At 33.1% G+C, this 15,103-nt stretch overlaps 1 protein-coding gene across 5 annotated transcripts in view; it reads left to right on the top strand.

The window, feature by feature from the left end:
- EFR3A (EFR3 homolog A) overlaps positions 1-15,103 on the top strand; it is a 96,969-nt gene that overhangs the window by 40,184 nt on the left and 41,682 nt on the right. For all 5 annotated transcript variants that reach the window (XM_037728490.1, XM_037728493.1, XM_017500350.2 and 2 more), the window contains exons 3-7: positions 154-281; positions 1,855-2,005; positions 5,218-5,339; positions 9,124-9,273; positions 11,091-11,228. In XM_037728490.1, the coding sequence (XP_037584418.1) occupies positions 154-281; positions 1,855-2,005; positions 5,218-5,339; positions 9,124-9,273; positions 11,091-11,228 (689 nt within the window). The remainder of the gene's footprint in view (positions 1-153; positions 282-1,854; positions 2,006-5,217; positions 5,340-9,123; positions 9,274-11,090; positions 11,229-15,103) is intronic.

The following is a 15,103-nucleotide window of genomic DNA, read 5'->3' as shown; positions in this document are numbered from 1 at the left end:
ATTAGCACTAAGGAGGTTATATACAGAAGGGTTCTACATAAATATGGTTTAATCCCAAATTCAAAAATGGAAAATGTAAAGCAAGCAACACTTAAAAATATAAGCATGAAAATATAGATAATCTATTTATCTTGTTATTCTTATTATTTTTAGGATGGCCTTGTGAAAGCTGATATGGAGAAATTAACATTTTATGCAGTATCTGCTCCAGAGAAACTGGATCGAATTGGTTCTTACCTGGCAGAAAGGTTGAGCAGGGATGTTGTCAGACATCGTTCTGGGTAAGGAAACTAATGACTGCTAAAATTGTATCTTTGGAAAATTCTTTCTAGACTAAATCATTCTATAGATTATTTTGCCATTTAGTGACACAAAAATAATATATAGCACATAAAGCATTGTAATATACAAAGAAATGTATAATACTCCTGTAGATGTTGTGGCTTTTATTACTTCCCTGGTGGTCAAATTTTGTGAATAGATTAACATTAGTTAACTGAATTACCCTTAGCTTGCTTCTATCGATTTTTGAGACTTTTCTAATGGGAAATAGTAGAAATTGACTTGCTTAGTCTATCATTGCAACACTGTAACTTAAAAATCAGTCTCTAAATTGAAAATAAACAGAAAGATCCTATTAAGCAGATGATTTTTTTTCACACAGCTTTAGTTTTTACCTTTCAGAGGAGTAGTAAGAGAGAACTATGTTAGACTTAGATATCAAGGCTCAGAAAATCCCAGCAGGCTAATTTGAAACTGTTACTAGCTGTACTCCTACTGATAAGTAGAAGTCTACCATCCTACTATATTCTTTGTGCTCGAACAATAATAACTTTGCAATTTGGATTATAAATACTTTCTTATTCTGTCATTTTATGAGCCAAGTTTATTATTCTCCAAGTGATATATTAGCTTTCTGTACTTCTGCATTGTTATTACTTAGAACATTTTAGTAAATCATGGCACAGATAGCTTTATGGTTGATCGTTGAATGAAAGTTATCTACAGACTGAATTTTAATTTTTTTTTTTTTTAGATTTGCCCTTAAAAATGTGAGGATTTATTACATGTATGGAATGTGTAAATATCAAGTTGGGGTATTCGGGCTATCCATCACCCCAAGTTATTTGTCATTTCTTGTGTTGGGAACATTTCAAGTCCTTTTCTAGCTACTTTGAGATATGTAGTACATTGTTGCTAACTTAATCACTCTACTGTGCTGTCAAACATTAGAACTTATCTGTATTATCTACTTTTGTAAGTTTGTATTCACTAACCAACCTCTCTTCATCCCTCCATACCCCACCCCGCCAGCTCCTACCCATCCCCACTTACGTGCCCTTCCTAGCCTCTGGTATCTGTCTGAATTTTAACTACAAAATGTAAAATCTGATGAATTGTAAAGTAATATTTATGAGACTTTGAAAATAGTATTCTGTTGCTGATAGTGTTTTATCTACTCATATTTACATATATAAGTAGATTATATTGGAAATTGTCACATTACTAATTATTTTGGGTTAGATACAAGTAAATATGGTTAAAAGTCTGGAAAATAGAAAATGTCCGTATTTACAAAGAAAAATACACAAAGTTAAAGAAGCTCAGATAGTTAAGGAGAGAATGGAGGAATACAGAGTATATTTTCTGTATATTTCAATATAAGGATTGTTTTATAACCTGCAAGATCATTAGTGCTATGTGAGAATTAAGACATTACTTAGGAGTTACTAAATTTGCGTTTCTTTCTTTGGTGTATTTTAATAGACTTATGTCAATTCTTCCAATGGAAAGCACTTAGGAGAATTAAGAGAGGTAGAAATGCTTTGATGTTTTTTTTCCTCCTACACGTAGGTATGTTTTGATTGCTATGGAGGCACTGGACCAACTTCTCATGGCTTGCCATTCTCAGAGCATTAAGCCATTTGTAGAAAGCTTTCTTCATATGGTGGCAAAGCTGCTGGAATCGGGGGAACCAAAGCTTCAAGTTCTTGGAACAAATTCTGTGAGTAAAACTATAATGTTACTAATTTTGTTTAATTAGAATATCTAGAATTAATTGCTTCTTAGAATGTCTTTACCTGGTAAAGGCAAATTTCCTGAATTCAACAGTCAACACAAATTAAGATAATTAGAATTATTTGTCTCTCGCGTTTTCTATTGTTTCTTGTGAAATCTGTGGTATTAACTGATCGTAATAGAATATTTGCCTGTAAATGAATGCACACCTGTCATTTTTATTTTCTCTTGGTCATTCATTTATTGCAACATTAACTTTGTGTCCTACAGTTCCTTTGAGTTTCATGCCTTTTCATTAATTAAGGTTGTTTCCATTTTTATGGCTAGTATGAATAATGCTATGAAGATTTGTGTACAGGTTTTTGTGCGGATGTATGTTTTTCATTCTCTTGGGTATAGTATACACACTACAAAGTATATACACTTAGTAGTATGTACACTTTTAACCATCCTAGAGGGTCTGAAGTGGAATCTCATTGTGGTTGATTTTTATTTCCCTAATGACTAATGGTAAAGCTTTGCATGTGCTCACTGACTGTTGTGTATATTTTCTTTGGAGAAGTGTCTGGTCAGATCCTTTCCCCCATTTTTCAGTTGTCTTTTTATTGTTGAGTTGTAAAAGTTCTTTACATATTCTTAATAAGAATCCTTTGTCAGATATATGATTTGCAATTATCTTCTCCAGTTCTATGGTTTTGTCTTTTCACTTTCTTCCTGGTGTGCTTTGAGTTACTAAAGTGTTGATTTTGATGAAGTCTGCTTGTTTTTTTTTCCTTTTATTGTTGGTGTGTGTGGGGGTGAGGGGTGGTGGATGGGTGTGATTTTAGTTTCATATCTAAGAAACTATTGCCTAATCTAAGATCACAGAGGTATACTCTAATAGTTTATTCTGAGTTTTACAGTTTAGGTTTGTATTTAATAAGCCATTTTGAGTTAGCTTTTGTATGTGATGTGAATTAAGCATTCAGCTTTATCCACATTTTGCATATGGATATTTAACTATGCCATACTATTCGTTGAAAAGCTTAATATTTCCCCTTGAATGGTCTTGGCACCCTTTTAAAAATAAATTTACCATTAACATTAAGCGTTTGTATCTTTATTCTTTCCTAGACTACTTCTGAACTATTTCTGCTCACCACATTCATTTTCTTCTATCTTAAACCATAGTTCATTAAAATAAGGTTGGAGAAAGCATACCTAATTAAAAAAGAAAATACAGTGATATTATTTCTTCCCTTGTCTTTAGTTTCATTGTATTACCTTCAGTCTTTCAGTTCCAGCTTCTTCTCTGAGAAGCTTTAAGGCATTCAACCTACGTGAATACTGTATGTTTCCATTCAGATTTTTAATCAAAAAATAAAATAATCATATATTACCTGCTATTGTTTATGGATAATTATTTTCTGGTATAGAAAGAGGAAGTATACGAGGTGCTGACAATATGGATTCCAGAGTCCGACCGCCCCAGTTTGAATTATGCCTGCACCACTTTCTAGCTGTATATCTTGAGCAAGTTATTTATTCTTCCCTTGCCTCAGTTTTTCATCTGTGAGAAGAGGATAATGAGAATACCAGTCTCACAGGATTGCTGTGTGACATGAGTTGATATATATGAAGCTCTTGGAACAGTGCATGGCACTGTTAGTTATTACTGGTAGCAAGAGTGTTAAATAAAACCCTCATTCAAACTCTTAATATTATTTTTACCATTTATTTCAGCAGGAAAATATTGGGTATTTCCAAATGCATTTAGTTGATTTGACAAGCTTAGTTTCAGGCAAGGTAGCTACTGAGGCTTCTCCTGTTTTGTTTACATTAGGCAAGGAAAGCTTAGGGAAAATAGCTTTATAGCTAGAGGGAGAATTTTAGTATGCATTTCCAAAAGTTTCTTTACTTGCAGCCAGCAATGCCTTTAGATTGCTTTAATGAGTTAATTTGGGCAAAAGACCAAATTCCCCAGTTATCTACCGTAATTTGAGTGAACTTTATTAAACGAAATGCCAAAGTATCTATATTATCTTGACCAATATTAATTACCTAGTGTTTCCTTGTGGTCTGATTTTCTTAGTTGTGCTGAGTGCCCCATGTCATCAAACATGACCAGCACTGATTTAAGATTTATAAATGGTCTTCCTATGGTTTAATTTGTTGCTGTTTTCCTCTTCATGCTAATGCCAACTCAATATGACAGTAATAGAGGCAATGTATTTTGGTTTTCCTTTGTTTCAGAAACTGTGCTAGATATTTTTTATTTTTACCTCTTTTTTATTGTCAACTGTTTCAAACACAGAAAAGCATGGAGCATAATATGGCTGTATACTCACTGATTCAAGAAAGAAAAATGTTAATATTAATATCAATAAATAATATATAATTTTATGAAAATAATACATAATGGTAATAAATGTTAATACTATGCAACATTGGTTCATGTCTTTTTAAAGACATAATACAGTATTTGCTAGATATTTTACATATATTATGTCATAATTCTCACAAAAACCCTTCACGCTTAGAAATATTATTTTCATTTTGTAGATGAGGAATTGCAGCTAAATAACTTGTCCAAAGACACAGTGAAGTAATGCTGTATGTAACGGGGATTCACTCTTAGGCCTTTCTTACTTCAAAGCTTGTGTTCTTTGTACAATGATAAATACACTGTCATTATTGTGGATTAAGATTTAGGGAAAGCACAGATTACATTTCTTCTGTTTTCCTCCTCTTGATTTCTAAAAGTTTATTATTAAAAAGTTTCTTTTGGCTTAGGTGCCATGGTTCATGCCTGTAATTTGGGTGCTTTGGGAGGCCAAGGCAAGAGGATCATTTGAGGCCAGGAGTTCAAGAGCAGCCTGGGCAACATAGCAAGAGACTCCTATTGTTACAAAAATAAAATTAAATCAAAAAATTAGCCAGGTTTGGTGGTGCATGCCTGTAGTCCCAGCTGAAGGATCACTTGAGCCCAGGAATTCAAGGCTTAGTAAGCTATGATTGCACCACTGCACTCCAGCCTGGGTGACAGAGCAAGACCCTATCTCATGAAAAGAAAGCTTTTGTATAAATGTCATATTTGATATTTTGTTTGTTTCTTATTTTCATGTTTCTTTTTAATGTAACAATGTATGAAAGTAAATGTATTTGGTCTATACTTTCAAGAAGGTGATATATATTTTTTATATTGTTTTTGTTTTTTAGTTTGTCAAATTTGCAAATATTGAAGAAGACACACCATCCTATCACAGACGTTATGACTTTTTTGTGTCTCGATTCAGTGCCATGTGTCATTCTTGTCATAGTGATCCAGAAGTACGGACAGAGTATGTATTATTTTACTTTATAATCTGGATCTGTAGTAAGTAATTTAGAGATGAATACTCTGTTTTTTTGTTACATAATGATTACCAGAGGAAACCAGAATATGGCTGAAATGTGGCTTCCCATTGCTGTTAGAAGTTATAATTACTGACTGAAGTAGCAAAAGGAGAATGGTTTTCCAGTTCACTAAAATACAGTCTTTATTGTAGCCTAGAATGTCCATCTTTACTATAGCCTAGAATGTCCATTCGTGCTCCACTGATTGTGTCATATCCTGTACTTCTATCATTTCTTCATGCTTTCACTCTAATCCAGCCACGTGGATCTCCTTGCCATTCCTTGAACACTTCAGTCACACTTCTCTTCAGGCCCTTTGGACATATTGGTCTTTCTGCACAGAACAATTCCCTAGGTGCCCACATGGCTTGTTACCTCACTTTGTTCATATTTCCGCCCAGATGTCACCTTATCACAAAGCCCTCCCCAGCCAGCCTTTATTAAATGTCAGCCCTCCCATTCCACCTCCAGTTATCTTTATCTTCTTATCTTATATTTTTTTGTCTGTTTCTTGCTCCTCTATGGAATATAAGTTCCAGGAGAGTGAGGACTTGGTTTTGAGGACTACTTGCTGTATTGGTAATAATTTGAATAGTGCCTGGAACATAGTAGGCTGTCAGTTAGTTGAGTGAAAAATTAGATAATGTTTTTTGTGTGTGAAAAGTAGATAAATTGAATGAATATATACTACCGAATCATCGTTTATCTGAGGTTGTCATGACAACTGTATTGGACATTTTTAAACATTTCCTCTAGATGTATCCTACTAAAAATCTGGAATCAAATACTTCATAAACTCAGTCTATAGGTTGGTAGAATGAGAAATACAGAAATGAGAAACTTTAAAGTTAAGAAAGTCAAAATGACTTTGGTAAATATAGAAAGTAATTTGAGCATTATTATGTTACACCTAGAAAACGAGAAATCAATCAGAATTTAGAGTTACTATGGGCAGTTGATAATAAAGATATAGCATGCTTTATAATTTTTACTTTTCTTTTAAAATAAGGAATGTACAGTAATATAACTAGCTTTTAGTTGAAGTATGCAAGCTACAGTGCTGGTTTACATGAAATAAAAACGAGTATAAATGTCATTTGAACTTGGAGAAAGAAAGCTTAAAGGTGACTTAATAGTAAATTTCAGGTATAAGATTTGTTTTTGTTTGTGATGCTGTTAGTATAATTTTTGCTCAGCAGAGTATAGGCCATTTAAAGTCCTGCTATTATGCCTTTATTATGAAATATAAATCCTCTCAGAGGTAAAAAAGAAAAAAAATATACTGTAATTACTTTACAATGATTAATTTTCTGTTTGTCTCCATCACCAGGAAAATTCTCTTTTCTTTCTCTAAAGGACATTTAAAAAATTTTTATGCGGCTGTTCTCTCTCTTGAAAGGCTGATAATAAGTTTTTAATGGGGCAAAAAGATAAAAGATTAGCTAAAGAAAATGGCAATTTTTTCAAGATTTTAACATTTTTGCTTCCTTTCAAAATATAGAAAAATTTAGTGTGTTTTTCTAAGTATTTATCATCCCCTAGTGAAGTATCTTGTCTTTTGAATATATTTTTACTTGTTTTTTATTACTTCCTCCAAAAAGAAATGTTGAAATGTTCTATATACAAATGAAAGAACTTATAGTACATTTTGCTAATTCTAGGTCTTTCCAATGTTATATCATATTTGAAGATCCATAATGCCAACATTTCATTTGAATTCCTGTACAACAAACAAGTAAACTAAAATGCTATTTAATATAAAATACTCAGTTTATTTTTGCTTTACCTTAAATAAAAGCCCTTTTGATTTTCTTTGTGTGTTTATATTCTGTTTTAAGTTCTAACTTAGATACGTCATCAATCCCTTTCATTTTTACCAAACTCTTATCAAATAGAACTCCAGGGGACATGGACGGTAGGAGATGGGGCTGATAAATATTTGGATTTTCTTAAAATGAAAGAAGAACTTGTTCTCGCATGTAGAGTCATACATCACAGTTTTAATCTCTAACTCTAATTTTCTGAAGAAACTTCAGCCATGGTAGAAATTACCACCATCATCATCCTCCTCCTCCTCATCATCATCCTCATGATGGTTACCAACAAACAGGAACCGCTAACACTTACTGAGTGCTTACTGTGTGCCAGTTATTATTAACCACTTTACATGAGTTAACTCATTTAAACTGTTCAACATTTCTATGCTGTAGATGTGACAGTTGTTCTATTTCAGTGATAGGGAAAATGTAAAATTCCTTTTGAGGGAGTCATGGCTAGAATGTGCTGATTAGGCTAGATGTTAGATCTGGATTAGATGAAGCTGTGTAGCTATAGTAGCTATTGATAGTTACCACGAACACTTCCCTTTAACCTTAAACAAGGACACCACTGTCTGCTGCTGCTCCATTTAGGCTGCTGTCTCACAAGGCATGATACAGGTTTCATCTTGTTTGTTCATGTGCTTCATGCCACCTTGTGCCTGACCTTCTCATCACCAAGGTGTAGCAGCAGGTATGTAAAGCAGGAATCTTTTGTAAGAACGTTAGGCTTGCCCGCTGTGATAGCTGCACAAGAGTCTCTCAAGACTCATTTATGTTTTAAAGAGCAGCATGTATAGATACGGCTTTGAAATAGGCAAAGTTTACATTTATGTCTTCCAATTCATTTTTCTCACCTGTTCAGTATCATATTACTGCCACCTTCCATTCTCCATCTCCTACTCCTGGATGCCTGCATTATTTTGCCATGGGTATGTAAAGCAATGTCACCTCCCTCCCCATATCCTCTATTCTTTAAACCGATTTACAGTTTTTGGAAGACAGTGCTAGGTAAACTGAATAAACCTCTAATTGGTGAGTATTTCAGATAGTAGAAAGAAAGGAAGTAAATAACAATCATATTTGACTGTTTTGAGACTCACTGAGCCACCAAGTTAGCTCTGCTTGAGACTTTGTTCTTTTGCAGTGTTTAGAAACTGTTTTCTGGTCACTTTTCTTCTCATTCTTGAACCTATAGAATTTTATTTTCTTTTGCTTTTTTAAAGAAGAGTGAGGAAGAGCTTGAGGAAGTTGGTGCTGTGATCTGGGATGGGAGGATAAGGCAGCATTCTCTCACTACTGTATTGATACATTTTAAGTCACATTATCAGATTATTATATGATAATGTATATATGTATATATATATGGCTGAGATTATCGGTGCTCCATTTCAATAGTTCTTGTTTGTAATACCTTTTAAAAGAACCAGCTTAGTCTTCTATCTAGGTAGACTAAGGGAGTTGAAGGGCTGTTAGGGAAGAACAGTGAGAGAAGTCTGAAGAAGCATGAAGGGTGTTCAGAACAGTGAAATCCTGTTTTTACTCAGCTCTTAAGACTTCTAGGTAAGAAATGGAATATCGTTATCATTTTAAGAAAACCTATGCTGTTGATTATTTAAAATTGAAAAATAGGTATTTTTGTATTTTATAGTCCCTTTAACTTTTAAAATGCCGATTTTAAAAACACAATATTTAAAGTAAGCCTTTTTGGGGCATATCTCTGTGTCTCTTAAATTTTTGAGGTGTTACTTTCTTAGACTTGTGTATTAAGATTTTTATTGTTAATATAACAGCATTTATTTGATATTCATTTTGTTAGCTAGGCAAGCAGACTTGTTTAAATTACTTTTTTTATGGCTCATTTTCTTCCTCTTTTTTTTTTTTTTTTTTTTTTTTTTTTTTTTTTTAATAGGATACGAATTGCCGGAATTAGGGGCATTCAAGGTGTGGTTCGCAAAACAGTTAACGATGAACTTCGGGCCACCATTTGGGAACCTCAGCATATGGATAAGATTGTTCCCTCCCTCCTGTTTAACATGCAAAAGATAGAAGAAGCTGACAGGTATTTAAAAAGATGTCAGTGTTGAAACTGTTACTTTTATGTATATGTGTGTATGCTTGCCCAGGTTAAGAACAGAGTTTTGTCTTTACAGTTTTGTCTTTAATACTCTGTAAACAGTAGTCTCATAAAGTTAAGTGAGTTTAAAAATATTACCTTTCTGAAAAAATTTTAGTCTGTAGTGATCACATTAGGATTAGTAGACTATAGATTATTATTCATACAACTAAGCCTTCTTTTTCTTTTAGAATAAGTTTACAGTTTATTTGTCTCTTATTATTGAATATCCAAATTGCTGTTTTAATGAATACTACTTAAAGTTGCAAATGTAAGAAACAGAAATTACAGCTCTGCTTCTGTTAATATAAAAGATCTAGCATACTTTTGCACAGGGAGTTAGAACGAACCAAAATAATAATGATAATAATAATAGCTACCCACACTGTATTTTATTTTTTCAACAAAATGGTTAGACACTATTCATATTTGATTTGTCCTAAGATATTTTGGAATTGAATATTATTTTGGGATATATGCTCATTTTTTTCTTTTTCCTCTGCAACATTCACTTGCACTTGGAATTCTGTACTTTATTCCACTTTTTCAAATACTGGAAGCATGCTTATCCCCCACATTTCTGTTGCCATACACAGAGATAACAAGTTAATAATAATAAATTAATGAATAATAAAATATTCATTATATATAAATAATATTTAATATATTTAGTATAAATTAATGAAGATTTCAGAAGCAGTATTCTTCAATGGCTTATTACCGTTTCCTGATTCTTGCAGTTTGAAGAGGAAAATTTGAATCTAATTTAAAAGTGATTCAATTCTATAGTTCTAGATTTAAATTTTGTTTATAATTTTTGTGGTTATATGTGTAATGGCAACATAAAACTAGTCTAAAAATGTAATTGATAAGTCTATGGTAGCACTTGCACATTCGTGTTAATTTACACTAATCACAGAAAGGATTCATGCTTAATTCCTTGTATGTGACTGTCTCCATCTTTGGGAACCTTCCCTAAAGTGTGAAACTTGATATATTTTATCATTATCTGTATTTTTCCTATTCTTGGCACTGTAGATGAGATGAAAGTGTCCTTATCTAAAATATTTACTATTTCAAGGATCACTAGCTAGAGGGAACCCATTTCCCTAACTATGGCTCTTGTGGTCGAGGGTTAGCCTAAGTAAAATATAGGAAACAGAGCTCATTGGTTGTCATTTCTTAAGAAATTATATTTTTTCATGATATAATCCCAGTGCAACATATACATTTTTAAAATTATTATTCATAAATTCATTAGCCTAAAATAATGTTTCAAGATGTGAACAGAATATTATCTGCTGAAGACAGCTACATATACAGATATTCTAATTAGCTTTTAAATTTTATTTTTTATTTATAGGCTAGGTCATAGTTTTTCACTATATTCTGTTTTTGCCCATTTACAGTTAAATTAAGAATACCTAAAGATGGTATCTGGGCACTGCGTTCTCACTAAGATTTTGCTATAAATAGAGAAAAGTTAATGAAAATGAATAGCAAGCTGCTGAGTATTTTACTTATATAAAAGACATTCTGTTAGAAAGAAGTTGCACAGCCAAGTTTATTTCTTCTATTTGAAAGAGCGTATGATTCATTTTGGTGGTGTTAAATTCATGAGATTATAATTAAGCTTTATATTTACTGGATGATAAAAAGCAAATGCCGTTTTAACATTTCTAAAAAGTAAAGTATATTCTGTTTATTAGAACTAATATTAAAATTCTTATGTTCGTTTTTCTTTATTTCGCTTTCTTTTTTAGTCGCATAGGCCCTCCTTCTTCTCCTTCTGCAACTGACAAAGAAGAGAATCCTGCTGTGCTGGCTGAAAATTGTTTCAGAGAACTGCTGGGACGAGCAACTTTTGGAAATATGAATAATGCTGTTAGACCAGTTTTTGCGTAAGTAGTTGGTGTTTTCCTGGTTATTTGTGACTTTGCTGTATTAATTGATTTAATTCTGTGTTAACTTATTTATAGAGGACAACTACTTTTTTACTTGTATGAGGAAGTTATTAATGGAACCAGTGTAACATTGTGGAGGTAGTACAGGACTGAGTCACAAATGATATGTTTGAACAGTGGTCAATACTTAAGTAGCTTTTTCCCTTTAAGTATGAAGTGTAATAATCTGCTTAATATGATGTGCATTGTTTAATGTGAATATCTACTTACAGACCTTGAAATGTGTATGTGCAGTGAAATATTTAAACAGTGTCCAAGTATAATGTATCTTGTTTTACTAACTTTCATGGTCAGTTTTTCCTGTTCCCTGGTTTCTATTTCTTGGCTTTTTGCCATGGCTGGGCTGCCTTAGATCACATTCACATATCTGAGCAAATAATCTTTTACATGGTGATTAATCAGAGCAAGAATATTACATATCTCATTGGTACTTACATGCTCTCCTCCAGGCAAAATACATTAATGAGCTTTTGAGTTTCTCCACCCACACATTCTGTCTCAAGCCTTGTTAAGCCTTTGTGTTTCTAACTCAATCACTAGATGATATATCTACCATATAATATTCTGTGTAATTTCTAGACATTTTTGCTAGTCTTTCTTTTGTTAAAATTCACCTTGTCCTTTTCTCCTACTGACTGTAATAGTGACTTTATAGAATATGTACGATATTCTAAATGTAACATCCAGAATTCTTTTGTTTTTTGAAATGGAGTCTCGCTCTGCTGCCAGGTTGGAGTACAGTGGCATCTCAGTCACTGCAACCTTAGACTCCCTGGTTCAAGCTATTCTCCTGCCACAGCCTCCCAAGTTGCTGAGATCACAGGCATGCACCACCACACCCAGCTAATTTTTATATTTTCAGAAAATGGGGTTTCACCATGTTGGCCAGGATGGTCTTGATTTCCTGACCTTGTGATCCACCCGCCTTGGCCTCCCAAAGTGCTGGGATTACAGGCGTGAGCCACCGCGCCAGGCCCAGAATTCTTTATTTATTACAGATGGATGTTATTAGCCTAGGGTTCCAAGTTGAGCCTTAGTTGCAAGAATCTATAAATCACAAAATTATATTAAAAATTAAAGATTCATTGATTTTCAGTCTGTGTTTCTTCCCGCCTCCAAAATATTGAGATCTACTGTTTAAAGGCTTATGGAAATGCTACTAAAAATTAATCAGGATTACATTGAATATACTAAGGGCAGATTTATTTTTTTAATATCCTACACATCCTGACAACGTCAAATACCTTTTTTTATCTTAATACTCTTATTGAGAACTAATCTATAAGGCCTTAAAAATCTAGAGAGCTAGCTTGGAGAAAAAAATTACCAAATAAGCTATACTTGAATTGAATAACTTGAACTGAGTTATATTCTTTTCTATATAGAAATTAAAAATTCTGATCATGTATTAATTAATTAAATTAATCTTAAGTAAATATGTGATTACATACTAGCCATTTAGTTGATTCAATATTAAATGCCCCCAGTAAGCGAGGTACCATATATTTTGGGAATATATGCATTAATAACAAATGTGATGGGCGATTGACATGTACAATATTTATAAAACAATATATGGATTATGAGAAGAAGACAAAAAATGCTCTAGCAGTTGAAAACAAATAATTCATGTCTAAATTGAGAATTTAGGACCAACGTCTTTTTTTTTTTGAGATGGAATTTCGATCTTGTTGCCCAGGCTAGAGTGCAATAGCACGATCTCAGCTCACCGCAACCTCCACCTCCTAAGTTCAAGCAATTCTCCTACCTCAGCCTCCCAGGTAGCTGGAATTACAGGCATGCGCCACCATGCCTAGCTAATTTCGTAATTTTAGTAGAGACAGGGTTTCAAGGTGATCTGTCCACGTGGGCCTCCCTCCCACCGGCCCCAGCCAGGGCCAGTATCTTTTAAGGTAGATGAAGGTAGCTGTCAAAAACTGCTCTGGAAATTGTATTTTATTTGTAAATAATGCTTTAGTTTGACATTAAAGTCAGTTTTTAATTTCAGTTATTATTTGCGTAAAGAAAATAAATGATTTAAAAATTTTTGAATATTATATTTTTAATCAACAGTGAGCACAAGACACTGATAATGTTGGCTGAAGTGGTGGATAGGGTTTAGGGCTTAGTGTGAGATAAGAGGGAAAAAGTTTAGCTTATACTGTAGAGATTTTAAAATTTTTTATTTAAGTTTATAGATAATTAGTGGAGATCATAGCTTAAAAGTATAAAGTGGCTAGAACTTCCCTTTGAGAAAGTTAATCTATGATAGGGCTATATAGGACAAATTTGAGCCAGGGCCAATGTGTCAGCAGGTTACTGTAATAAAATTCTTGACAAGTACGTATGCGAACTATAAGTAATTGGTAGCATGCTTGAGATAACAAAAGTTTATTTTTCTGCCTCTTAGCAGATGAATATTATAATGGACAATATTTAACTTGACAATTGGTTAAGAATCCATAAAATCATGATAATACAGCTTATAGTAGCATTAAAGATTTATATCTTCTGAGAGTGAAGATGGAAGAATTTGCCTCAATTATGAAACTACCCAGTTTATCAGATTCAGGTTAACTGTACATTTGTTTTCTGTAAATGTATAAATTTTGTTCTATAAATTATCTGTATTTTTTTTTATCACTACTTCTGTCCACTTAATTTTAATTAGTGGATTTCATTTATGCCTTCTACTCTTCAGACTTCTTCCAAACAAGTAGCTATGTTCAAATGCTTCTTCGAATCTACAGAGGCTAGCTCATAGTACGTAACACATAGTAGACCTTAAAAACGGTGATGATTCAAGATGGATTTCAGGTCTTTTTTTTGGTACCATTTCCATTTTTAATGCCCCAAAAAGTAATTATTACTTTCCAGGAGATGAAAGTTATAAGAAGCAGCAAGCACAGATGTTAATATAGGTCATATCAGGATGTACTGTTTATTAGTTGTATGAACTTGAAAAACCCAACCTCTCTGAGCTCCAATTTTTTCACCTTCGAAAAGATTTTAATGCACGCATTAAATGATTTATTTGTATCTTAAAATAGAAGCTATTACTTGTCAAGTGCTGGCTGTACCCTGTGACTATGCTAATAACCTTATATGCTTTATCTTACTTAATCCTTTTACCATATGAAGTGGATGTCATTACTGTCCCCATTTTCCAGGTCAGATTTCTGACCTTTAGAGAAGTCAAGTAACTCACTCATGGACAAGGACATATAGGTAGAAAGTGAAGTCAGAATTCAAATTCTGATCATTTTTTTACTGAAAATCATGGTCTAAATTAACCGTTAAGGTTGATAATATATGCCTAGCATAAAATATATTTTCAACAAATAATAGTTATAATAAAGTTGGTTTTGATATGGAAGGACAATTTTTATACTTTAATTTTGATACAGTAAGTGATAAGTAATCTGGCAGTCTGTGGATATAATCTAAGGTTGTTTTCCTGGTGTTTTACAGCCTTGTATTTGTCCATCATTTACCCTCTTTCATTCATATTTACTTGTTAGATAAAATTATTCATTGTATGAAGTAAATTAATAGATTGCAACATTGAAAAAACCTGGGAATCAGTAAATATTTATTGATTAAATGTTCACGAAAGTACTACTGGTCCACAGCATTGCCTTAGAAATAGCTTTAATTGTGCTAGGCGCGGTGGCTAACACCTGTAATCCCAGCACTTTGGGAGGCCGAGGCGGGTGGATCACGAGGTCAAGAGATCGAGCCCATCCTTGTCAACATGGTGAAACCCCGTCTCTACTAAAAATACAAAAAATTAGCTGGGCATGGTGGTGTGT

The sequence above is a fragment of the Cebus imitator genome, unplaced genomic scaffold, assembly GCF_001604975.1.
Source record: "Cebus imitator isolate Cc_AM_T3 unplaced genomic scaffold, Cebus_imitator-1.0 Scaffold13, whole genome shotgun sequence".
NCBI classification, from domain to species: domain Eukaryota; kingdom Metazoa; phylum Chordata; class Mammalia; order Primates; family Cebidae; genus Cebus; species Cebus imitator.
Note: the sequence above shows the minus strand (reverse complement) of the source record. Positions and strands in the feature narration are given on the sequence as shown.